The sequence below is a fragment of the Lutjanus erythropterus genome, chromosome 11 (genome assembly GCF_056507025.1).
Source record: "Lutjanus erythropterus isolate fLutEry1 chromosome 11, fLutEry1.hap2, whole genome shotgun sequence".
Lineage (NCBI taxonomy): Eukaryota > Metazoa > Chordata > Actinopteri > Lutjaniformes > Lutjanidae > Lutjanus > Lutjanus erythropterus.
Window position 1 is genome coordinate 12,487,250 of NC_139327.1, and position 27,301 is coordinate 12,514,550.

The 27,301-nt window shown below is 38.9% G+C and overlaps 2 protein-coding genes across 2 annotated transcripts; both read right to left on the reverse strand.

Moving 5' to 3' along the window:
• Nucleotides 1–10,258: 10,258 nt before the first annotated feature.
• Nucleotides 10,259–13,950, reverse strand: LOC146318723 (uncharacterized). The gene is made up of 3 exons (XM_084730838.1): nt 13,301–13,950; nt 12,144–12,398; nt 10,259–10,850 (listed from the first exon to the last, which is right to left on the reverse strand). The coding sequence occupies exons 1-3, from the start codon at nt 13,595–13,597 to the stop codon at nt 10,527–10,529; spliced, it is 876 nt and encodes a 291-aa protein (XP_084586964.1). The 5' UTR covers nt 13,598–13,950; the 3' UTR covers nt 10,259–10,526.
• A 533-nt stretch (nt 13,951–14,483) lies between these two features.
• On the reverse strand, nt 14,484–26,684 carry adssl (adenylosuccinate synthase, like). Its single transcript, XM_084730837.1, has 13 exons — nt 26,401–26,684; nt 25,712–25,814; nt 24,085–24,153; nt 23,477–23,527; nt 23,334–23,400; nt 23,072–23,179; nt 22,120–22,201; nt 19,839–19,965; nt 19,597–19,751; nt 17,735–17,859; nt 17,507–17,604; nt 15,542–15,691; nt 14,484–15,431 (listed from the first exon to the last, which is right to left on the reverse strand). The coding sequence occupies exons 1-13, from the start codon at nt 26,635–26,637 to the stop codon at nt 15,379–15,381; spliced, it is 1,425 nt and encodes a 474-aa protein (XP_084586963.1). The 5' UTR covers nt 26,638–26,684; the 3' UTR covers nt 14,484–15,378.
• Between the last annotated feature and the right edge of the window lie 617 nt (nt 26,685–27,301).

Consider the following 27,301-nt stretch of genomic DNA (forward strand, 5'->3'; position numbering starts at 1 on the left):
CTGTTGCTGAGCACACAAGAGAGAAAAAGATACTCAATCAAACTGACTTTATATAGAGAGTGATTTAAAGAGACAGAGAGAGGGGAGCAATGTGAAGCTGGATGATAATGGATGATGAATAATGTGATAATATGATGAAAAATATGATCCATAATCTATGGTGAGAGACACACAATTCTTTGATCCCATTTGAATAGTGCCATGAATCATGTTTGTCAATAGGAAAGTAATTTTACAAGTCAAAAAAGTCTCTGTTTGTCATAAAACTGATGACAGACTTTTTGTACTGGGATGTAATTACATTAGCTGATAAAAGAACCAAGAGTCGGTGGATAAAACACTTAAGGTAAGATAACGTTACAAGGGACAGCGATGTTGGTGTTAATTATGTATATTGTGTGATACAAGAGATGTAGTTAACTTAGCTTGTATATCTTTTAAATTTACAAATATATCGGAATTTGTGATACAATTCAAATGGGATAAAAAAAATGTCTCTCACCACTGACTCCTGTTCACACCATTCCCTCAATAAAGAACAAAGTCTAGAAGAGTGGCATTACTTCAGAAAAAGTATTAACGGTAATCAACAAGAGACAATTTTCTTTTGTTCCTGCTGGAAATTTGCCATGAATTACACATATGATGTTTGTCCATTCAAAGATGATTTTATAAGGAAAGGAAGTTGCTGTTTGCTATAAAATTGAATGAAGTGTGAGACTTTTAAGATATGTAATTGGAAAGACTACCCACCCAGAAGTTGCATAATGTCATGACATTTTTTCCCTACAAAGCTAACGTTAGCTGCTCAAGATATGAGATATGGTTGATCAAGCTATTTCACACCAAACTAAGGCAAATGATGACAAACCTACCATAAACATTAACTTTTTTATCTTGCAAAATTATCCTTTAAATGGACAAATATTATATATGTAATTCATGACACAATTCAAACGTTTCTCGCCATTGACTACCATTCATATTTATTCCCAAGTTAAGTCCCATGGACAATGGAAGGTAAGGGACTTTGCCTCTCAGCAGCAGTTTCCCTCTGACGTCACGCTCAGGCTTGGAAGCTCAAATGTCACACTGCTGTGTTCCAGGTAGCTCATCGTTTAAACATAGGGAATCTGACAACCTGCTAATTGATCATCAACTGAAAAGACAATGAATAGTGAAAATCTGGAAAGACATCAAGCCAAATTTCAACAACATATCGTGAGACAGCAATTAGCATTCAACCACTCACAGCTAACAATACCAACATCATTACTGCTACACAAAAAACACACTGTTGAAGTGCCTGTAACAAACCTTTGTGTTGAATTAAATCCGTATGAACATTACACAGAAATAGGTGTTCCAGTGAATATTTCTGACGTCAGTGAAGAGACAGCAAGACAGCTAGCTAAGGTTACATTGCAACCTTAATTACGTCAAATGTCTTTTACTTCCAGGCTTGAATAAACGAGTCCACAATGTGCTCGATATTTCAGAATTTATCTATCGCACAATGTAACACTGTCAGACGGTGACATTAGCAAGGAAGTGGCTGAATGCTAACCATAGCCAGGGTAGCTTATGGGTTATAAAATATGTTTTATAGCTGGATACGTTGGAGTGTGACATCAGAGGAAAATGACCGCCGTGTGTGTGGCAAATGTGGGGAATGACTGGCTGCAGTCATATCTATGTTGTCAATATCTTTACGGGATCAACGTTTGACATAAATCGAGGTCTGATTGGTGTTTCTCTGCCAACTCTGCAGGGGGAAGCCAGCTCAGGCAGCCTTCACCCTGCTTTAGGTATCCAATCTTCCTCGCAAGCCGCCAAGCTGCTTGACAGAACTGCTGCTGCCCTCTTTCTCTCTCTCTCTCTCTGTGTGTGTGTGTGTGTGTGTGTGTTTTGACGGGGGTTGGGATAACGTTTCACAGGCAGATCCTGAAATGAACTCTCAGATATTACTCTTACACATTGTAAGTACCACCCGGGTCAGCAGGGGTGTAACGTGAAATTCTGGACCCTGTACAGAGGAATTCTCTGTGGGCCCCTCCTCAAATCGGCAGCTATTCATTCTAGCATCTTTGTGGGCCCTCTTCCTTTTCCCCAGTCTGATGCCCCTGCCAGCTGCAGATTTCTGATACTGTTATTAGGTTAATATCATCATGTCAGTATGATTGTCCTCCACTGACTGTCATAGTTAGCCTAATCATACAGAAGTGTAGTTTGAATAACTGCAGGAAGAACGCTGAGCAACAATCTGTTCAACCCGCTGGTCAAAAGCTAAGACAACAATACATTTTAAAGTGGAAACAGACAACTTTTCAGCCCCTTGCATTTCCAGGGGCTATTATTGTTGTGCCACTGTGGCAAAGGCAACAGGTGTTGTGTCAAAATGTGTTTCCCCGTCAACATATGTTCCCCCTCACCTTACTCTGCTCCGCCTAATTATAACCCACACCTCAACCACAGAGGGCACTGCCACGGGAAAAACTATCTGATGGGGAACACAACAACAACACAACATCTGATGGTTTCCTCAGAGTCCTAGCTTTGTGAGGAAATGATTAACATTACTTTGGAAATTATTTTCCTGGGAAAAACTTGTGCCCAGCATACAGAACCAGTCTAAATGCAGATGGTGTCATTATTCTATAACCATAACACCGTGCCAACTACATTTACTTTATAATGATATTTCCACTTTAATGTGCATATTTTTTTATTTCTCATGTTCTGATTTACAACAATAGTAAGCAGTTGTTTGGGACTGTACTTCTGCACAGCAGTGCTTTGAGCTACTATCAGCATGCTAACATGCTGATGCAATGCAGGTATACTGTTTAATATGAACACCATCTCAGTTTAGCATGGTAGCATGCTATCATTTGCAAAGAATGGGCGGGTAAAAAGTCACCAAAGATGATTCATCATTTGGGAACTGCGAATGTCTGTACAAAATGATATGCCAATCCATCCAGTGGGTGTTAAGAGATAATCAGTCAGGACCAAAGTGGTGGGGTGACAGACTAATGCTGTCATTTCTAGGGTCATGCAGCTAGCATAGCTAAAAATAAAAATGTTTGTGGTTAATTTCTCTCATATCTTTGGCACTGCCATACTGAAATACTAAAGAACTGACCTCAAAAATGGGAATAGAGCTTCTCCAGTGTCATGAGGCTCTCCGCATATAAACTAAAATGTTTTTGCGTTAAAGGACTGGGGTGTAAGCTCTATTGGCAGAATATGGCAGAAATGGAATATGATTTAATAAGTTTATAATCAACTGAAAATAAGAATTGTTGTGTTTTGTGGGTCCTCTTCCACAGAGGCTGCCATATTTCTACAGTAGCCCAGAGGGAACAAACTCAACACTGGCTTTAGAAGGTCTTAAGTGTTTTGCGTGATTTTTGCAGCCACTGCGGCTTCTCCTGTGCGCTTAGAGGGTGAGAGTGAGGCCAGGTATTTGAAAACCTCACTGCTGGACCTTTAATGTGACAAAATTATCACTGTCAATAATTTGCAACATTCCCTGTTATTTTACTAGGAAACACTACAAGTAATGGTTTCATACTTCGACTGGCATAAAGAGAATATTTAAGTGTGTATCATATGTATAAGTAGTCAAAAAATGCAGTCATATTTTTCTTGTTTTTTGAAAGAGAGACAAACAGGCATCACAGACAGTAAACTAAGATTGTAAAGCCAATTGGGCACATACCCAAGATGTTGGACAGCCAGAGCCAGCCATCACTATCTGTGGAGATCAAATATATTAGTCTGTTACTCAGCTAAATAAGCATTTTAAAGGAAAACACAAACCGAAACTTGATGCTTAGCAGTTCATGCACTTATCACTGTAATCAATTATTAAAAAAAATGTTTCATGATCAAAAGTTTGATTTTAAAGTGCTGCTTTTTAAGATAAGGCTTTTGTGTGTTCCCATGTTGGTCCCTAGCAGAATCAATATTGTTGTTTCACAGTTGCTCTGTGGGGAGTTTGGATGATGGTAACAAATCAATAATCAGTCAGCCAATTCTAGAAGTCTCCATTCAATGAAGTTCATCCTAATCAGGAGTGGAAAGTAACTGACTGTTTGTTGGGGCATGTAAAATTGTTATTGTCTGGATACCACGTTTAATCCTCTTACAGTGACCTTGTACTGTTACTTGTACCATCTCCAATTCTAAGTCCAAGTTCCTCTCGAAACAATAACTCCACTCATCCCGCTTAGCCTGATGTATTGCCCTGGTGCATTCCCCTGGCAGCAACCGGTGTGAATAACAGAACAGAAATTCTTCAGCTGTGAGGAGAGAGAAACCTGGGTCTGTACGTGTCATTTTGCACACAGGGAAACTGTGGGACAACGGAGAGGAGATGGCGATCAGAGAAGTCCCACCGAACAGAGCAGGTTGCTGAGTGATCCCATTAGCTTACTGGTGTGGTTAGGCGTTAATGAGTGATGAGTGTGGCTGTTCTGCTGCATCACCACAAATCTATTAAGTCTTTTTAAGCTGTCAACAAAACATCTGTAACGGACTGAGGCTATGAGATACATATGTGCAGATTAGTATGTCCATATCACATTGAGTTACAGTTTCAAATTAAACTGGAATCACATTTGGTTATCCTGTTTTGCACTCAAATGCCAATGTGTTAATTATTAATTGTAGTAAACTAATATAGTTCTATATCGCTAAAAGGAAGCAAAAACGGGCCCTTAATATCAGAAAAAAAATCCTATTTGCCTGTGCAGCTGACAGGCTGAGCCCCAGCAGGGAACAAGAGACAAAGGAAACACACTGGCACTGTAGCTCACAAGTTATGGTTAGATGGTGTGTTGAACATTAAACACCCCATCAGCATTTAAGTGGACTGAAGTGACACTTACAGTTACGTTTAAATGCTGTTTAATGTGGTGCAAATGAGCAGCTAACTAGCTAACTGATGTTAGCAGTACACTTTTCTGCAATGAATGTTTGTTTGGTAGCTTGTTCAACAAGCAATTTTTTAGATTGATAAAATTTCAGTTGGACTTATTATACTTATATAAGAAAAAATTATATACCATATAGTTAAAACAATATCTATAGCCAGTGTTAACCATTATGCTTACAAGACTGATGGAGGTTTGACAACAGGGAATGCAGTACAAAAGTGGTTTGCTCACCAGTTTTGGCTACTGGCACCTCAGGGTTGAGTCATACATGGCGAACCAGGCTAATGACAGTTAGTTGTTGGCTACTTTAGCAACAAGTAATCACGCTAAATAATCTGTGTTCCCTGTCAGTCTCAGAGGCTGTGTTCAGCCTGAGACCCACAATGCTCGCTGAGAGACTGCGAAGTCCATTGCCTGCTAACAGCAGCAGAAACACTGCTGAAATGAGTTGAAGAGCCGGAGAACATCAGAGGGAAACCAGAAAAGTACATTTTGTTTTTGTGTTTAGCTAGCAGGCCACTGTAAAATGCCTGAAGAATAATCTACAGTTACAGATACAACTTTCTCAAAAGTGAATAAATTTTAGCCAGTGGGCCTGTAACCACGTATGTTGGGGAAACAGAACAACGTATATGGTGGCGAACACTGAAAGACACACTAATGTGTCATACTGTTGCTAACGTGCTAACTAATGAATATTAGCCTAGCTCTGCAATTTGAAGATTAATTGACAGGTGAAAGTCATGACATTAGTGGTTGAAATTGGTTGGTTCTAGGTTATGGAAGCATATCATATTTTGTTTTACAGGAAGAAAACAAGATTGGATTTTTCTTGATTTTGATATGAAATACAAAGTGGAAAGAATATTTTTTACAACCTACCAGCCAGATAAATCCCATTGCACTGTGCTGCTCTATCGATCCGCACATCTGCAGATCTATCTATCACATCTGATAGGATGAAATGTTTGACACACCCTCTTCAGCAAGATGAGTTGGCAATGATTTTTGTTTCTTACTCCTTACAGGAACCAAAAAGGGTGGGATTTCATATGACAGAAATATGGATCAAAGCAGTTTTTACATGTGGCTTGTAACAACAGACAGTGAAATTGTATGGCCAGGTACAGAAAAGTAATATTTACAATTTGTTTTTCTGCTGTATAGCGTTCAGCCTTCATTAAAATGTACATTTTTTTACATTTAGTCCACATTAATATGTAATTTGCTGGTTTAGTAAGATGTGCACATGTAGCCTATCAGCTTTGTTAGGTATAATGAACTGGTGATCTCATATCACTAATTACTAACTGAGCATGTGCATTACTGTAGGTGGGGTTAAGTTCCAAATGACAAGAAGACAAGCATAAACCATATTATTACAGCAACACATTAGACAAGTGTAGACGGAGTATGCGATATGTATTTCATTGAGAGATGAGACAGACCTTGGCACATCTTTCTCCATCTTTTCCAGCAAATACTTTGTACTTTCTCCCTACTCACTGAGCAGCAGAATTAGATTTATCTTATGCACTCACCAAATAAACTGTTAAATACATTTAGCTCCTTCAATTCAATCTGTGTAAGAGCTGCTGTCTCCCTGTTCACACTGTCCAACTGCAGTGAAACAGGTGTCTTATTGCTCTGGATATGAATCAGGACACAGTGCAGTGCATGGACAGACTGCAGAAAGGAAAGGAATTATTCATTCTGAGGAAAAATAAATGCAGCAATCAATGCAAGTCAGAAAGCTCACAAGAGCAAAATACTGCAGGAAAAGCACAATTTGGTAGTTCTTGCACTGCTCACGCAAAACCTTCCTTCCTACTGCATAAATCATAGTCAGAGAAACTCCCCTGACTCTTCTTCATCATAAATAGTATAGAAAACACTCCAAAATACAAACATTACTACATAGGAATTCTCATAGGATTTCTCCAAGGGTCATACCCACAGGAAAATTTCTTTTGTATTTATAATTCTTCCATCTGCATCTTTGGTTTCTCATCATCATATCACACCTTAAAAAACAAAATCACTTTTGAAATCTGTCAGTCTCCTGGTCACACACACAAAGAAATTAGAAAGTCTAAGAATCCTTACTTTTTGTAGGTCGATGACTTCAATTCCAGGTGTCCTAAGCGTGGTTGAGTTGGTGATATGCTGATAAATCTATTAAAGTCCAGCCAGTGGAGAAAAACAGGAGTCAGATTTTGGAAAGAGGTCCGAGGACGGACGAACATCTGAGAAGAGGCTACACTTGAATAACAAGCTCAAATTGATTGACCAGATGATAAACGCTCTGACAATTAGGAGTAAAGGAAGGTGGTAGTAAACAAAAGAGAGGGAGGTAGGGGGACAGACAGAAACGTGGGGGAGAGGAGGAGGACTACACTGCTATTATGAGCACTTTATTTTCAATTAAGCCTTCTTGCATCTACTGTAAGTTGGCCATTTTTGATGATGCAGGGACTTCTTGGACTGGAAATTGATTGGTTAGCAAACGTCTGCAACTTTGTTCATTTAGCGGAAGATGCACTTCCAACGAACAGTGGAAGAAAAAAAACATCAGAAAAATACATTTTTTTAAAAAATTCTATACAGCGGCAGCACAAAAGTGACAAGTCTCGTCAAGAATATATGGTGTATGAGTGTGAAGCATGTTTTGTTTATTTCCCACTTCAGCTTATAATATTTAGATTTTTCTGCTTCATGTCCACTTTAAATGTCAATTAGCCTGTAACGCTTGTAAATCAAATGGACATCCGATGAAAGAGAAAATGTTTTAAAGTGTAGCTGATTATGTAGCTGATAATATTAATATGAACACTTCCTGAATCATGTCCTGCAGCGAGGTTAGATATTTATTAACATATACGAATGAAACAATAAGCAGGCTCGGTTATCTTTTCTGAAATGATTTTTGTGGGGTTTTTTTTTCTTTTTTGCTACATAGTATACAGCTGAAGAGAGGGGATGACATGTACGTCAGCCTCAGGTTGGAAATGAACATGTACCACTGTTGAGGCCTCAGTACATGGGGCAGACTGTGGCAGTTTGGGCCTTTTTTCATGATGAAGCCTTTATATTGTTTATACAGTTCAGCCTGCTCTGGTTTTCACTTCTTGTTGTGACACGCTCTTTTTGACAGTCAGCTGTTCTGGACTGCTTCTGTGCTCTGTGAGTTAGCGTTGACTAGACCAGGCTTAATTGCAAAGCATTAACCTTTGAGTAAGAGTTAAAGTTAATTCAAACTGGCCTTTTTCACATAAACTTTATTTATCAGCTTTGATGGAATAACCTCCAGAGGAAATTTTTATATTTTTGATTTTAGGGTGAACTGTCCCTTTGATGACATCATGTAATTTCCCAGTATGTCTCTGTCTAATATCAGCCTCAGTGGAGGTCTAATCATCCAGAATAGCTGAAAACACCTGTGTGGGTGGGTGTTCAGGGCCTTTAACGCATTAGAAAGCCTGGAGTACCTCCAGCACACTGTTACACCTCTGATCGATCTGCCAAGGAATCCACTTTACACTTTAATCTAATCCCTCCCTCTCCTGAAAAGCTTTTAAATTGTGAGAGGAAGTCAGCATAACTAAGGAGGGTGTAAGGTAAGAAAGAGCGGGTGAAAAATATTACAGGCTCCCCTTCAAAAGAAACAACTACTGTTTCTATCAGGGAGCTCTTTAATATAGTTTTTAAAGAGGCATAAGCAATATATCATATATACACACACATACTGTTGTTTGTTTGTTGTTGTTTGTTCCTGTTGCTCAAACCATTTTTTTTTTTTGCAGGTTCTACATTGGTAGATTTCTATTGATAGCTTTATTTAAAGCTACATTTACTGATGTTTGTCCACCAGGGGGTCTGAAACACAACTTTGAAATGCTATCACTTTGTAAAGTTGATGTAGTGAATGTTTTAGCTAACGGTTCAACACATTCAGCACATATGGAGCATCACTGGCATTTGTGCTTCTGGCCAATTGACAAATGTTAGCCCGGTCACTCTTTTAGATGTTTTTGTTTTCTACCAGCTCCTGAGGGAAACATTTGGTACCTGCATTTAAATGCTCCACCATGTTCACTAGCTAGTAGCTAACTTTGTCTGTGTGCTTTTCACTGCTTGGCAGGTAATAAACAATGGTTTTTATTAGGCTTTTTTTTTCACTGAAAACATCTGGCTGTTGCATCTGGCAACAATGCTGATAAGAGCGACAAGAACGAACCAAGACAATAAAGTTGCAGGTCATAAAACCTCAACAATAAAGTGAGAGATGCTTGAAAAGCTCTGTAGACCTGAGGGGAAGTGCAGATAGGTGACAGTCAACCCTTCTCGTCTCTTGAGGAATATCCAATTCCAATGTCCAATTTACTGACATTAAAATGTAAAGCGATGGACAGCAGTCTGGAGTGATTGAGGCACTCTGATAATAATTTTGAAATTCTTTATTAAATCATGGATATGCCAACATGTCTGGACTTCATCAGGACTTAAAGAAATAATAAGAAATAGTAGAGTTGGTTTTTTTTTAACTAAACAGGAGGTCATGTGACCTAGTCATCTGACAAGAAATGTAAATATACAAAAGTATAAACTTAGACTATAACAGCAAAACACATATGAACTTAAGAGAAATGAAACTACTGAAAAATAAACTAAAATGGAAATGAAATGAAAAATACCATAACACTATAAGACTGAAAATTAATGGTTTTAATAATTCAAAGGTAAATGATGAAAGTAAAAATAGTGCAAATAGCCCCTGAAAAATGGAGGTGCTCATAACAAGTCAGAAACAACTGCACTCTTCCAAAATCACACAGTTGTTGAACAGTCTAAAATATCATCACAATATAAATAGCAAATTCACCATGGAGGTAAAATATGATACAACACATCATAAAAGTCTCTTGAACACGATCTCATGACCAGCAAAAGTCAATTAAAGGAAGGAGGAGATATCCATCTCTTCATTCAGGCGTGGGAAGGAGGCGGCCTTGAGGGTGTAAATCCAATATGTCTCCCGTTGAAGGAGACGTTTAAGTCTGTCGCCACCCTTAATATTCTTAGAGATGACGTCAATGGCCACAGCTTTCAGGGCGCTCAACTGTTATCGGGGCACAGAGCAAAAAGTGGTGGCAAGGGTTTATCACAACGAGCAACTCCTCTCATATTCTGCATATTCATTTTTATTTTTAATATAAAAATACTGATTAGAGCAGCTTTAGACCTGCTTTTATTATGTTGTGGAGAAGTTCAGTCACAACTGAATCACACCTCTCCAAAGGTGCAGATTTCATACAGGCCACCCTACACAGCCTGAGCAGATTTTATTAAAGGACAATACTGTATGTGTGCAACTGATAATGAATGTCAGGAGTTACTATAGATGTGGGTATTATTTTGGTTACCTTATTTTACTTCTAAACCACTACACTGTAGAGTAACAATATGAAGAAAGTAAACTTGAGCTGTACAGAAGCAGAACAATGTAAAAGCAACACTAAATGTCTCGCTGAATAATCCACACGCAGAAGCCAGACAATTGTTTTCTGGTATTTCCTGTAGATCTCAGCATAACTGCCATGTCCCTCTGTGTTCACTGAAGCAAGACCACTTGATTTTTATTCGACTGCCACAGCTGGTGAAGTCCTGCTCTTCGATGGCATCTCCACACTGAGGACAGCTCTGGAAAAGTTCGAACAGTTTGGACTCACACACAATCCATTTCCTCACACTGCATTCTCTCGCTGCAGCGTCGAAGCTCGATCCTTGACCGGATGTAGATGGACTTGTGAGCGAGACAAAACCTGAATCTGCTGCATCTACAGTCTTCTCCATAGAGCTCACGCTGTCGTCAAGGTCCTCTGTGTTCATATATGCTCTTAGGTCATCCTGCAAACAGAGTTTCCAACTGATTTAATAATTACGCTTTTTGGAACTTATACCTAATATTAATTATTTACAAAATTGGCAAAAAGTCGGCAAAAAGAAAAGGATTCAGTGGTCTTCAGGTACATGACCACGACTAATAAGTACAGAATTTGCACAACAGCAATGACTGCAGCAGATACATACAAGCCCAAACCCAAAATCACTCAAAACATAAATAAAAACAGAATGAATGCAACTGAATACAGTACAAGATATAGACAAGATATTTAATGTTCAAATTGATAAACTTTGTTGTATTTTATAAATATACACTCAGACTGAATTTGATAAGGGCAACAAATGGGGGAAAGTTAATGAAACATTACGTCAGCAAATAGTTCAGCGAATTTCATTTAAGAATATAAGACAAAATTGCAAGGAATTTAGTGATTTCACCATCTACAATCCATAATATCATTAAAAGATTCAGACAATCCACAGTAATCTCTGCTCTTAAGGGGCGAGGCTGAAAACCAACACTGAATTCCTGCGACCTTTGAGCCCTCAGGCAGCACTGCATTAAAAACTCACATAACTGTATAAAGGATTTGACATGGGCTCAGAAACACAACCATCTGGAAAACTGTTGTTAGTAAACACAGTTTGTCACTGCATTTACAGATGCAAGTTAAGGCTCCACCATGCAAAGAGAAAGTCATATATCAACAACTTCCACAAACATGATTTCGTTTTCTCTGGGCCCGAGCTCATCTGAGATGAACTGACACAAAGTGGAAAAATGCCCGCCAGGCTAAAGAAGAGATGGACCATCCAGATTGTTATCAGCACTAACTTCAAAAGCCAGCATCTGTGATAGTATGGGGGTGTGTCAGTGCCAATGGCATTATGGGTAACTGTCACATCTGTGAAGGCCCCATTAGCACTGCAAGGTGCATACGGGTTCTGGAGCAACATGAAAACAGAAATCTTTTTCAGAGACGTCCCTGCTTATTTCAGCAAGACAATTAAAAGACACATTCTGCAAATGTTCCAGCAGTGTGGCTTCATAGTAAAAACACAAAATAAGCCAAAAGAGACCGTGGACTGAATGGGAAAGAATTTCACTTTCAAAACTTCAACAATTAGTGTCCTCAGTTCCCAAACACTGAATGTTTTTAAAAGAAAAGGTGGTGTATCACAGTGGAAAACATGACCCTGTCCCAAAGGTTTTGAAACATGTTGCAGATATCAAACTCAGAAGAGTGTATATCTACAAAAAAACAATAAAGTAAGAAAATAAATTTTTATGCTCACCAAATCCTCTGACTCAGACAGAGCTGAAGTTAGACTGGTCCCCGATGAGGAGAATTTGACGTGTGGGATGCTGGTGACCTGCTCTGGGCTGGGAAGGATGAAGTCTGAATGCCGAGGCCGCTTCTTTCGACGGCTCTTATGAAATCCTTTTTCATTCAGTGGGGTGGATTGTTGAATACCAGCAACCACAGGCTCCTCAAAATCTGCACGTTCCTCGACAGGAAAATTATCCCTGCTTTCTGTATTGTCTTGGATCTTTTGGGTGGAAGAGACAGTAATACATTTCAAATACCCTTGATCACAGCAAATTAATCAATATGTTTTTTAAGTTGTATAACATGATTATATACTGATATTATCAGTCCAATATTGAGCTAGAACAGTTGGATTAGTATTATTTGTATATTGGTCCTTTGTCTTTGTTCTGTTTTCTCTATCTACCAGTGAAAGTTTGCCATTTCACTTCCCTGATGTCATTTTGGATTTCCTATATAATTCAGCCAAAATATGTATGAGTTTTTTTTAACTCCTTAATATCTGCAGAGTATGTCAGGCTCTAAATGTTATATAACTCTTTCAAATGTAACCAGCATTTACAACTAAAATGCAGTTGCAGGCTATTACATGCAGTTCCTATACAGACTGAGTGTCAATAACTGTAGCAAGGTGGTTAATATCTTAAATTAATAAGTAGGTCAACGATTCTTTCAAATTCTTTGAAAACAAAGAATTTGTTTTAATAGTATCAATAGACCAGGACAATCTACCTTCTTTTCCCAGAGGCAACTTTTCCAAAATGAAAACAAAGAATTTGACAGAAAGATGGGTTATTAGCCTTTTATTTTTTTCATTTTGCCCCTGGCTGCCTGTCATTTTGGAAAAGTTGCCTCTGGGCAAAGAAGGTAGATTGTCCTGGTCTATTGATGCTGTTATTACAGTTTAGTACAAACCTGATGTTACAGGTCACGAATCTAACTGAACCTCAAACAGCTGTCAACATCAGCGGTCAGGTTTACATCAGGAGTGGTAAATACAGAGGTGGAACCCATCTCGTTTCTTATACACTTGGTTTGCAAACACATGCGTAAACGCTCGGCTCCATTTTGACGCCGGACGCCTGGAGGGGGACATAAATGGGACGCTACCTATAGACATACTTGTGATGCAGTCCCGTCAGCGCTTCCGCCAGCAGCACGAGCAGACAGCGGGACGGCAGTAGACGTCAGACAGGTACAACCTTCATGATGAACCAAGTCATCGGGTGAAAAGTGGTCGCTGCACACCAACATACAGCGCCGCAGGAGCGTCTTCCGTGAAGTTTTCGGGTTCATGTCCATAGCACGCAGCCATAACTTGCAGCGCTTCGGATCCATTAAGGGGAGCTTGTGAAAACTGATAGCAGACCAAGTTCTCTGTTTATTGTTGCAATTGGGAAACGAACAGCGACGACCCATATTTGATTTCCCATCTGCTACCAACAATAATATTCAAACAGTTCCGTACAGCTAACCTACCTAGCTACACTGAGCTAACGTTACAGCTGAGCACAGGACGCCATAATATTTACATCCTGTGCGCGCGAGCCTCTCAGGACGACTCCTCCTCTGCGCAGTCATACAGATTACAGGGTTCCTTCACTTTTCCTTAAGTCAAGCACTTTTCAAGATGTATTTTTGAGCTTTTGCAGCGCCCTGCACATTAAATTAAATTCTATAATAATGCACATATACTCAGAATGATTTTTCAGTATACTCACTATTTCTTCACATTAAATCAGATGTTATTGGGCAATAAACCAATTGTTTCATGATAGCATACCTTTTTAATGGCAACCATATTCTATTAGGCTAAACACAGGTGCTACCAATAAGACTAATTAAGGTTCTGTTATATTCAGGTCAAGCAGCAGAACCTTAATTAGGATCATTGGTAACACCTGTGTTTACCCTGCTACAATAAGGTCTAGTCTGCAGAGGGGTGACAAATAAAAAGAAAACTGCAAAGATTCATGTTTGAAAAAAAAAATAGTTCCTCCATGAAACTGCTCACAAGGTCTGTGGATTATCTCGTGTAACTGGGTCATGATTTCTGGAAAGAAATGTTGCTGTTGAATTTTTCATGTGTATTTTTGGTGCTTTGAGCACCACAAGCCAAGTGTGATCTAGTTCCATTATATTTGAGAGAAGGCAGAAGTGTCTGTGGTCTATAGCTCAAAAAAAAAAAAAATTCAGCAACACACACCAGAGCTAGCTAGATGGATAGATAGAAAGACAGGCCAGAGGAAAAATATGTATTTTTGATTTGGGGTTGAACTATATCCTTAAGACAAAATAAAAGAAATTCTAAATGTTACAGTTTCCTTTTATTGATAACAGCAAGCTGAGTAAGATTCTTTTACATTATTGACAAAATGAATGAAACGGCATAGGAAATGCATTGAGATGTACTCTAGAACATTCCTGCCTATTGGCCATTTTCTTTACATTTACACAAACTTCTCAAATACCAGTCAATGTCTCTGTGAACATGGAATTCCTATTTACTTTTCCTCAATTACTATGAAGAAAACATCTATTCAAAGTCATGTTTCGTAGTGTCAATTTATCTGTATTGAGGATGATTTAAAAACCACACTGTTCAATCCCACAATCATGAAAATACTGTTACAAACTTAACAACTGAAATGTTTGTAAAGTGTTTTAAAACTGTTCAATAGAAAAATTCACAATCAAACTGATTGCAATGATGGCTTTCAGTCGTTTTTCCATCTTTAATACAAAGCCTGAAAATAATCTGCTTTTATTGTGATGCCCTTTAATATGAAGGCTTCTACATCTGTTCATCAATGGCTCTTCAAATATATGCATTTTTAATAAAACTAACATGGTGAACAGATCAATCAAGGTTAATCAGTTTCAAATGCTAAAAAAATAATCTGTGCTTTACATTACTGTTGAATGGAATAAAGAATGATGGGTCCATCTGCACCAGGTTTTAAAATTAACACCCTAATAAATATAGAAAACATTATGTGGAATGCATAAATTATATCTAAGGAGAATTATTGTAAATGTGATGCACAAGCAAGCAACTAAAAGGTCTCACAAATAGCCTTGCTGGTGAAGAATTTCCTTTAGGACAAGAGTTTGCATTTTAAATCCCTCTGGTAATCCCATCAAAACCTGGAATTATGATCTGAGCTGTTGTTGAGGAGGACTGCAGGTCCGCAGGCAGATCAAAACAGTTTGATCATGCTCTCCCTGGACTTGCCGACTCCAACCCACTTCACTGAAATGAGGGGGAAAAAACAGAAGACAAAATTTGAGTGGCAGGTTTGGCAAAGTGAAGAACAGTTTGGCTGCTGTCTGTCCATTAATGTAAAGTGGCTCTTTACGGACCTGGCACTTGCAGGAAGTCCTCGATGAACCGAATGTATTTTTGGGCCTGTGGCGGCAGCTCCTCGAAGCTCCGAGCTGCCTCGGTGCTGCAGCACCAGCCGGGCAACGTCTCATAGTCCACCGTCACCCGCGTCAAAACGTCCATGTTTGCTACAACAGAAGCACATCAGTAACACTGAGTGAAAGATGAAATATTTTTGTCCTGAGTGTAAATCTAATCGTTGGAAGACAAAACAAGAGTGCACTGGAGAAACAAATCTGGATCAGGAAAAAAGCCACTTCAAACACCAGGCCAATTAAAAGATGAAATGAAAGATAAATGTTTTAGGGAAATTAGTGTTAACATGCAGGCTGAAAACAGCTGCAGCATCATGAGGCAGAAAGAGAGAAGTTGTTTTATCATCCTCTCGTTCATTAACTTAACAATTCAATTAGCTCCATTTGGCGCCACAAGCAGAGAGATACAGAAGATAAAGGCCACTTCAAATCTGCTGCAAAATAGATTTTTAAAAACCCCAGCTGTAGCATTTCCTGCTAGGAAAAGCTGACCCATGTAAAATACGATATTAGAGAGCATTAAAGCTATGTTTATTCACCTGAAACCAATTTCTAAGTAGTAGCTTTGAAAATAATCCCATCGAATAGATCAGGTCCTCTCTTGCATTTACAGTAATTAGGTTTCTGGCACTGAAGCTTTTGAAAATAACATGAATATTTTCAAAGGTCAGGACATCAAGCAGAAATTTACACCTACACTTGTAGTCATCTAGTCTAAATTTTTTTCTTTAAGCATAAATGTCATTCACAGGTTCCAAATGTGTGAGAATGTGCTGCTTTACTATCACTGATTTATGTCTTATGTATTCTCACTGGAAATTGAATATATTTGGGTTCTGGGCTGTAGATCAGACACAAAAAGCTACTTGAAGAGGTTACGATTAGGTTCCAGAGCTTGTCAACTGCATCTTTATATTATTTTCAGGCGTTTCACGGTACGGTATGTAAGAATGTGAAGAGATTTACATGTATTAATCAGTTTGTGTTGCCAATGTGTGAAAAGATTGTAATGTAAAATAAAAAAAACAGACCAGTCTGATGTCTACGTAAAGGACTTGGGATGTTTTTTCTGGGACAACCAAAAGAATTCAACAAACAATCGCTACCCACCATTACGGAGACTCCAGCAGAAGGTCCAAAGTCAAAGCTAACATTACTACAAAGTATGTAAAATATACTGTGATGTTGTGGATTTAGCTGGCTATTGTTAGCAAACATCAGCTTGTTTGCTAGCACAGGCGAGTGGCTAGAAAGTTAAAATAAAAATATACTGTCATGAATGGATAACAACAGCTACTTCATCCAGACTCAAGAGGCTGATCAGGCTGGTTGATTGGTTGACTTGCCATCTGCAGATTGTCATGTCAGCTGGCGTTGCAGCACAGCTGGTGTCAGATCCATTTAGTGTAGCTGACTCACCTTAGCTTGCTTGCTCCCTAATGATAGTAACGTTAGTTTGCAAACTTGCCAAATTACTTCCCCAGCTAACACTAACCATGAGAGTAACCTCTGTATTAGGACGAACAGTGTTGATGTTAGCTCACAATAAATGATGTAATGATACAAAGCTACCTGGCTAACTGTAACATAAGTTTAGTTGGGGTTGGCCTGCAGGCTATGGCTTGTCAGCACGGCAGGGATCTGTTGTTGGTGACTGGAGAATTAGCTGAAGGAGTGAATTGCAATTCAAAAGCTAGTTAATATCATGGAGCCCATGATAATGAATATAATCAGTAGTTACAGCCTCACAGTCATCAAACTCTGGCTGTCCCCTAGTTTATAGCAACACTAAAACCTCATTAGAAGTGATTTAAATGATGCTTGTTTTTCACTCTTATATCCAGTATTATTTTTCAGTAAAAGGCAGATAAACAAGCACATCTATAAACTAAATGGGAAATGACCTACCAGGGAAACTTGGTAGAGATTTTCCATCAACCTTGTAGGCAACACCGACTTTGATCTCAGGCAGTGTGTCCAAAATGTCTAGCTTCGTCAGGGCAATTCTGCAAAAAAAAAAATACGGATAGTAAGAGTGCATGATGAAGCTTATTTCTAACAGTAACTCTTGTAATTAATTACTTCAGTGGCTGAGGATAATATATAATATTCTGTAATTTTGTGATGGTTCCTTACGCAGAGAAGCCGTTGACCATGTGGGCATATCTGACCAAAATCAGGTCCAGCCAACCACAACGTCTCCTCCTGCCCGTCGTCACACCAAACTCTCTTCCTCTGGACTGTAACAGATCTCCAGTCTCCTAAAAAATAAATAGAGGTGCACATTGTCAGCTGTGAGAGAAAGGAAAAACAAATATTTACCTTACAAAATCAACCAGATCATTTAACCATTTTAAGCAAAAACAGGCGCAATCCATTAATATGGAGCAGGTTTACACAATCACCGAAGTTATGTGCGGCTGCCAAATGAATGACAGACATAAATAAAAATGGTGAGCCAAGCAGGGGGAACTGTCTATCAACCAAGACAGCTGTCAGTTTGCAATGCAGCAACAACTAAGGGGCAGCATCAGTCGCCTGAGCCCTTTTCCAGTAACGTCCACTTTCAACACTAACATGTGGTAGTTGCCCAGAACAACCACACTCCTCTACTGTCAACAACTGAGCAGCTGGGGGTAAAGTGTCTTGTTAAAGTGCATATCACTGGCAGACTTCCTCATAAATGTTTTCCCAGCAATCTCAATAGATCTGGACTGACCTTTGTCTGACCACAAGTCTGTCTCTGTAACCTCAAGGCTGAAGCAGCCCGCAACACCTGAAGAAGTGATGTCACTGAGGCCTGCCTGGCTCAAAGGAGGAACTGTATCGCTCAGACTGCAGCAGCCTCAATGTGAGAGGTCAGGTCACTTTTTAAGACCATCGTGAATGCAATTTACAAACTATTTCACATTGTGGCAAAAAAAAGTAGATGCACAATTTGCTTTAGTGTTCATTGGTTCAATGTTGGTTTCATTTTGTAGTTGTTAGAGTGATACAATTTTTTCAAACCAAAAAAACACATACAAGCAATACTGAAGTAATGTTAAATCTTTATTTTAATTTTTAAAACCTGTCAAAATCATGTTTATAAAAAAATTCTCAGCCTAAAATTCACATTATTGGGTTTCAGGCTCTTTTAGGACCTGCAGAAACCCTACATAAGTGAGAGTTGTTGGCGGTAATGCTGCTCTAAGCTGGTTGGCCAACCACCACAGAAAAAGAGAGAGGCAAGAAAACTTGGAGGACGAGAGTTCAACTGTAAATACTGTACAGAGGCATCCCAAACAGGCTGGTACTTATTTTCACTTGTTAACCCTTAAAACCTGTAACACTTAAAATGCTCATGACTATAAGGTTCTAACAATAATTGTTTTTCACTCAAATATTGTCTCGTGTGATGTAGTTGTTTTTGTTTATAATAAAGCTCCAAACAAAAGAAGAACATAATTAAAAATATACAGTATGGCAAAAAGAGTTTTGGCCATATTGCCTAACCCTGGACACCACATGTCCTTGTGGTATATTGTTCCAAATAAAAAAATCCTCTGATTTTTAGAGGTACTGCATTCATCTTTTTATAATAATAAGATGACCTAACTTATTTTCCAGCTCTCAATGGTTATTTCAGAATGAGTCTGTCTGTGTGCACCCCATAAACCTTGTCAACAAATCCAACTCACCCAAATAGAAAAATAAATATAATTTAGTACTAAAAAAAACTAAGTGAGATTCGATTAGTATTTTTTACTTTTCTCCTGAATATTGCTTCAGTATCTAAAACATTTCCAGTACTGTCATCTTAAAGCTAAATGATGTTGGCTGATGTGAGTGCAGTAATCTATTGTACAAAAAGCTGCTGCTGAGTGCTTGAGAAGCTGCTGTGATGAACTGATCCTTTAATCGACTTCTCAGCTTGATAACATTTTGCTCTAATTAGCAGGACATTTATCATTTTCACACTGAAAAAAGAGCCTTTTTCCTAATGCGTCTCTACTCACATTATCCTGCTCTGTTGGAAAAGCACCGACGCCCACCCGGGTGGTGTATGCTTTGACGACACCGTATACTCGGCCGACGTATGATGGAGGCACGCCGAGGCCGGTGCACACTCCTCCCACGGTGCAGTTGGAAGACGTCACGAAAGGATATGTCCCTGAACAGAGAAATAGCTGTTAACCCGACGAGGCAAAAACATCCATCTAACCCTCATAATTAATTCCACAAACCCAGTGTTACTCACCAAAGTCAATATCCAGCAGAGCAGCGTTGGCTCCCTCCACCAGGATTTTCTTACTGGGTCCAGTAAGAGCTTTGTGCATGAAGTACACCCCATCAGTCACCAGAGGACGCAGTCTCTCTGCATACACCTGAAAAACAGTGACACCGACAAATTCTTAGACTTAGGCTGCATGGAGAGTCTGCTGCATTTGTGTCAGTTCAAACTAGTTAGCCTAAAGGGGGAGTGGCTTATTTAGAGGGAAGTGGGTTATAAAGCCCTTCAACACAGAGTCTGCATCAATATGAGGTTACAAACCTCACTCCTCTCAGGTGCAGAACCTGTTTCGTGTTCAGGATGGAGGAAACGGCACATTACTACAATAGTTCCATGTGATTACGTCCAGAGGACAAGTAACTGTGCCTCACAGTGGTGGGCAGATCTCAGACCCTCCAGGGGGTCCAGGGACATGTTCCCTCGAAAGAAAATGTTGTACATTTTAAGTTAAATGCAAAGAATTGAATATTTTCTATAGAACAAGTGAATATTACATATTAAAAACTGTAGAAAATATAAAATGTAGAAAAAAATAAAAAATAATACTGATCTTTGGCTCTGCTGCCTATTAATTAGTAACCGAGGTAAAATACTATTTATACTATGGCTTGGTTGAATACTTGATTATTATTATTTAAGGAGAGATGTGCATCTAATTATATGGCCCTGTATGCTCACCTAATCAACATTTTTCATTCCATATTTTCATCAACAGTCAGTGTTGATCCATTGCTCTCCATCTTGCATTAAAGTCCAGAGTTGTAACTAAAGTTTGACAGAGACTCGATAATTATCTTGTTTCAGTATTATGTGCACCTCTGACTGCTGGCGTTTCTCTGTGTATTTTACCATTTATTTTTGGTTTTAATCCTAATTCTTCACCTTATTTTTGCGTTTTTCACAAGCTACTTTAATCCGGTCACCTTGCTTTTCTGTTCACTTCTCCTCTCCACACACTCACACCTGCACCATCTGTTACACCACGCACCGGCTCGCGCCGCCTCTCTCCACTTCTCTCTCCCTGCACAGTCTGTGTCTGATCTGGTGGCTTTCTCCATCAACAGGATGTTTTATATAGTCACCCAAAAAGCACAACTACTTTGGATTTATTCACCCGGTATTTTGTTTACACAACAGTGACCTGTGTGTGGAGGTGCCTAGTTGTTAATGATGTTGTAGCCATGAAACGATCGAAACCAGCGTGGTACTGACCGGTACTAACCACATGCACTAAGAAACAGAGGGGTAGAGCAAGGGGAGACTGTCCACTAGTTTATCAATCATGGATGGCGTTGTTCTGTCGTATAAATAAAAAATTTAGTGGGTCGAAAAATATTTTCGGTTCATTATGAAACTGGCCGCCACAGTCTAGATAATTTATTTGGAACCCTGAGTAATAAGCTGCCTGCTGTAAAACAGATATTTGATAGACATTATTTGTGCACATATGATGCAATTATATTGTAATTTGCATGCTGATGTGAAAAGTTACTGATCTGAATAAAAAGAAAGAAAAAACAAAGATTTGATTTGACTGTCTGTGTTTGGCAATGCGGCCAAATAAGCATAACCGATACCCATCATTACAAATGTTCCTGTTTCCATCAGAGAAAGATGAGGGTGTCCCAAAGGTTGATGAGTATTTATACTAACAACCTTATTTAAGAGGCCCTCCAACAGCCATGAGTGTGTCTCCACACAGAGTTACACTCGGTCATGGACTGGGAGTGTGTCAGGGGCAGACTGGAAGTCGATCTGGATGTGCTGTTAGAAATCTACAACTTATTATGTGTGTGACAAAGACTGTTAAAATGAAAAAAAAAATAATAATAATAATAATAATAAAAATTAATAACTGTGGCATATTTCTTAAACAAATAAAAACATAAAATATATTTTTACCAAGAATCTGCATTAATCAACCCAAATGAAGATTAAATAATTGTTTCAATACACAAAGTAAGTATAGGAAGACATTTTAAACTGTCATAGCGGAGAAGTCACAGGTGTTACCAACATTAACAATGGCTCTGTTCTTGTCAAATGTCCCAGAAAGTTGCGATAAAACTGAAGCAGCTAAATTGAATTCAGCCATTATTCATTTTATTAATGACACCTGTGCATTTTCTTTTTGCCAGGACCTTTTGTCAACATTTCTTCCATGAAAGAGGTCTGCTGTCCCAATGTCAATGCCAAGCAACTCAGTCAGAAATACTGTCATGTGACTGTCAGTATTTCCTGTCCTCACCTTCAGCTGCTCCAGTTCACTGTCAATATCGACGTTGAGGTTTGGATACATGGTCAGGAAATGTTCTGCCAACATACGAAACCTGCGAGCAGGACAGAGTGTGTTCATTAAAGTCTGTGTGTACGCAAAACATACGGTCACAACATGATCTACAGGACAGAGAGGCTGTTTTACTGCTTCCCTGAAAACAGGGTGACAGCAGTTTTCATGTGTACCACAGCCAGGTGTTGCCACCTGGTGGCAAGACAAGATACTGATGCTATAATTATCAATGTGAAACTTAATATATAAACCAGCTCATTGTAATTAACTACAGACAAACAAAAGTTGAAAATTGCTCTCTCAAAATGTTTTCACAATGCATCTTAAGAAGCTCATATAATGTGCAATTATTTTTTTTGTTACTTTTAAATATCACTGAAAATATTACTTTAATTACCACATTTCTATTTTTGTCTATTTTACTATTTTTAACTTAATTTATCTTCCTTTTGTTATTCTATTAGGCACTGGTTTTCACATTTACTCACTGTGCATTTTATATTTATTATTCTGTTATTTTTATTCGTATATTTCTGTATTTTTGGAGCAATCTCTGGTACAAGAATTTCATTCAAGGTAAAAAAAAAAAGTTTTACCATATTTTTGTCATTTAGAAATGAAAACAACTGCCTTTTGCTTGTCACAGTATTGCACAAACAAAAATGACATTACATTAAAATGACACTGAACACTCTGCACACTGTGAAAAGATTCACCATCATGATTGTTCTTTGATTCAAAATCTCTTCAAAGTTTGATATATTTAATTGTCACTGTGACTTCAGATGCTGATCTGAGGTTTCCATCAGCAGTCTTCACTCACTTTATCTTATTTTAGGTCATTGATAATATGGAAGCATGTGAAGAGAATATAAAAAATTAAGAAATTGGATTTAAATCTAAAACTCACTTGTCCTCAAAAACCTTGAAATCTGAGACGAGGTCACAGACTCGCAGACCGTTCCGAGCAGCTTTGGAAGAGTAGGCAGGACCGATACCCTTCTTTGTGGTTCCCAAACTGGAGAACAAATAAAACCACAACATTAACAGCCTTAATACACTATTTATTAATAGAAAATAATCACTCCAACCTGAGAACAGAACACATGATAGTATGAACTCCCCCAAAGTAAAGATGTATATGGTATTTGAACTCCTTAAAGTGGATTTACTTTTTCCCTTCTTGCTGCTGCCGCTGCTGCTCCTGGATGCCATCAACAGCTTGATGGAAGTTGAAGACTAGAGGACAGAAGTGACTGTCAATAAGATAACACTTTCAGTTCAGAAAAACCTGAAAGACAAAATTCATACTCACCAATATGAGCACGATCAGAAATCTTTAATCTCTCCTCCCATCCTTGTAATCCTGAAAAACACAATACAACAAATCCCACATTACACATTTACGATACAGGAAACAATTAAATATATATATATGCACATGTATATCATCTACATAGCTGGTATGACAACATCCCACAAATTCATACTAAATCCTACAAGAAAAAAATGAGAACTGGTCAGACCATAGAACAGACCCCTTTTTTTAACAGCAGAAATTTCAACTTTTCACAATAGGTAAAGCAGAAGTTGCATGCAAAACATGACTATGGCTCTGTTCTGTTCAAGTGCCACAGTAAACCATGACAGTGGGCCAACATGCACAGTACCAGGACCCTGAAGCAGCTACACTCAATTCAGTCACCATTATTTTAATAGTTGCATCCTAATGTGACATGTCACAAAAAAGTTCATTTTTACTATTACTGACACTGCTTTCTAAGCTCCTGTCTCCATATAGTGCTTTTTTTTCTGAGTGCCATTCCCCCCAGCCTCCCCCATTTCATCTGATCATTCCTTTCTAGGTGGAATCTTTTCTGCTGTCCTAATATCACTGCATCTCCCCCATTTAAACAACCTTACCTTTGCCTTTCTGCAGGTTCTTTTCAGCCTCCTCAAACAGACCTGGTAGGTGTATCACCACTCCGTTGCCTGTAATACAAAATGAAACTTCAACAATCTGCATGAGAAATAACAATTCTTGTGAGTAACAAACTGCTAATGTTTCACCTGGGGATTTATTTCTATAACACAAGCTATCTTGTTACTTTAATAAGTGTTCCTTTAATGTTTCCTCTTTTCATGTTTTTTTTTTTCATAGCGATGGAAAAAAATTCTTAAAAGAGGAAATGCAAATTCAAGAAAACACATGAGATTTACAAGATGATTTTGATACCAGAGCATTGTAGCAGGACTGGGTGCATTTACAGTTTATTTTTATTCCTTTGGTTTAGTTTAACCTTTCGCTACCCTTTGTGTAGCTATGTTCAGTCACTGTGAGTGGATTTTTCTATATGTACCCATACATACTCTGTTTCCTAGCAACATCTAGTTAAATCTAGTGCAGTCTAATAAAACAGCACTGCAATAAATCCTGCTTTCATGAAGGCTGCAATGTTTAATTTTTGTTCAGACTGTTGTAGAGGCCCGTTGATTCATCTTTGTAGTCATTTTGGAGATGATAGTTTGAGCTGTGTTGTATTAAACAGCAATTTTGATGCCATGCCTGTTATTAAGTTGAGCCTGAAACAGAGTGGACAAAATAATAGGAATAAATTAATTAGAAAGATGAATAAACATCATATTAGATCAGCTTCAGCACAATCAAATACATAAAAAGTTTTAAAAAATTTAGACTTTAGTCCAAGGTTTACATTAGCTTTTAGCTAGGTGTACCGAATAAACTGGAAACAGAGTAGGGATGCAATAAACACATACTTGGGGCAGATGAACTATTGGCCAATAATGACAAAGTTTGTAAAACTGTTATTTCATATCAGCTATAATAAGATCTGATTTGACTGATGACATTAAATCACTTAATTTGAATTTGTACACAAAATGCTCTGTAAAAGCCAAAGTTTTTGTGGAGTTTTTTTGATGCACTTCACTGGAAGAAATAGAAGAACATTTCAAGATTCAAAACAGTGACTTACGGAATATTAAACAATCCATCTTTGCTCACTATATCTCAGCTTTTCTTACCCTCAGGTGAACATAAAACTGCTGGCTATATGAACTTTTTGAAAATACCAAAAATATTAAGTTATCAAATCAGTATTGGCCATTAAAAACTGCTAATTGACAGTAATTGTGTTGGCTGGAAGAAGTCCATACTGTGCATCCCTACTATAAAAATGAATAAACACCACTGTAGTTTAGCCTTTATGCAAACAAATTGTATTAGAAGCTTCATGACTGTGGGCTGTAGTGCAGGGTTTACATTACATTTTGGCTAGGGGTCCCTAATAACCCGGAAACAGAGTATATTGATTCTTAGAGCATCCTACTGTGTGTATATACTTAGAAGCTTATCACTACAAACACAGGGTCACTTCCTCAGCTACAGGACACACTGATGATAAGGCTGTCTGCTGTGGCTTTCACTCTGATAGTGGCCATAAACTCCTGCTTTACTGGGACCTTAATCTTCCCGCCATCTCCAAGCCTTTCAAAATAAAACACAGTAGCAACATAGATGGTCTCGTACCGATAAAGGAGAGGGCCTTCTTGTTGAGCACTCCGCTGGGCAGCAGATGGAAGTCGTACTCCACTGAGTCCACAACCACTGTGTGACCTGCATTATTGCCTCCCTGCAAACAGGACAAAAACATTCAATCTGATAGTGGGTAGTTTTGTGATTTCTGACAAAGCTGAGGGCAAGCACACAACAGAATCCATCAATACTGAGGGACAGTATTGTATAACACCTCAGGCTGGGTTTCAATGATAACAGGGTCAAACTATTCAGAGTGTTTTCAGTCGGTTTTGGGTCCAGGACAAAAATAGTTATATTTGTCTGGTAAAACTGACTGTGTTGAGTGTGAAAAGGTGGAGGAACAGCTGGGAAACAACGGGCGGTCAGTGCAGCCTTACATAATGGTACATTCACTGGACACGGTTATCAGTATGTGGAGGTCATTCGCTGCTTTCAGGACACAATTTGGCAGATAAAAACCGATGCAAACAGGCTAGCAGCGGTCCTCACTAGCATCAACTTAGCACTTCCACATCCGGGAGGTCAGACAAGGTTGTTGACGTCGCAACCAGGTCATGAATATTTAACGGAAGATTAACGGCAAAGACTTTCACAAAACTCCTATGTTAACGTTAGCAGACCCTTTAATTACAATGTCACTGTGCGAGTACTGAAGTTAAAACGACAGTGTAGTTAAGTACCTGGCACCGGCATACAATATCCGCATCCATAGCGAGCAAGTCCACAACTTTTCCTTTGCCTTCGTCGCCCCACTGCGCTCCGAGCACCACGGTCACTTTGTTCTGAGGCTCCTTCGGGACCCGGAGAGGAGACTCCTGCGAGGTGGCGCTCTCCCGGGGCCGCTTCACCACCGGCTCCCCGTTCTGGGAGACCGTCTCTCGTCCGTTAACGTTAGCCATGGTGCCGTCGGATGCCATGCTGCTGTCCTCCTTGTACAAACCGGAATATCGTTTTACCGCGTTTCTCTGCGTCACGGGAAGTGTAGGTTGGCGGCTTCACCACTAGATGGCTACAATGTAGCAGAAGAAATGTCAAACAAGCACATGTGTCAAACTCAAGGCCCGCGGTTCACATCTGGCCCGCGATTCAATTGTATACGGCCCGCGAGATAATTTCATGTGTCTATTATGAATGGCCCGTCGGTAAATAGCGCTCCCACCACTCATACTACAAGTCCCACAATGCACTGCGTCAGCTGCCGCGCAACTCGAGAAATACATCAGTTTGACAGAAGTCGTTTGACAGAAGACGAGAGCTTCTGTCAAACGACAATATAAACAGGTTTGTCTGTTTAGGCAACTGACTCAGTGCAAAGAAACACAAGTATATGAGGAGGGAGATGAGCTGCAGCTCCACCTGAAACCAGGTAAAAATAAAAACAAAAATAAGAGAGAGAGAGAGAGAGAGAATATGGACAGATGTGTCGACTTGATATAAAAAACTTTTTTATGATCATGAATCATAATATTAATGTACACTTCTATTGTGTGCGATTTTTTTTACTCCAAGTCTGATTTGTGTACTTTTAAATACTTAATTGCTGCATTATTGTAAGTGATGATGAAGAGTCCAGACTCTGTC

Bases quoted from the DNA above. Each gene is read 5' to 3' on its own strand.
- LOC146318723 (XM_084730838.1), bottom strand. From the start codon at position 13,597: ATGGGTCGTCGCTGTTCGTTTCCCAATTGCAACAATAAACAGAGAACT. The intron at 12,399-13,300 runs GTATGTCTATAG...TCCACCCAAAAG, and splicing joins CTGACGGGACTGCATCACAA to ATCCAAGACAATACAGAAAG. The intron at 10,851-12,143 runs GTGAGCATAAAA...CTCTGTTTGCAG, and splicing joins TGTCTGAGTCAGAGGATTTG to GATGACCTAAGAGCATATAT.
- adssl (XM_084730837.1), bottom strand. From the start codon at position 26,637: ATGGCATCCGACGGCACCATGGCTAACGTTAACGGACGAGAGACGGTC. The intron at 23,528-24,084 runs GTAAGGTTGTTT...TGTGTTTTTCAG, and splicing joins GAACCTGCAGAAAGGCAAAG to GATTACAAGGATGGGAGGAG. The intron at 23,401-23,476 runs GTGAGTATGAAT...TCTGTCCTCTAG, and splicing joins TTCTGATCGTGCTCATATTG to TCTTCAACTTCCATCAAGCT.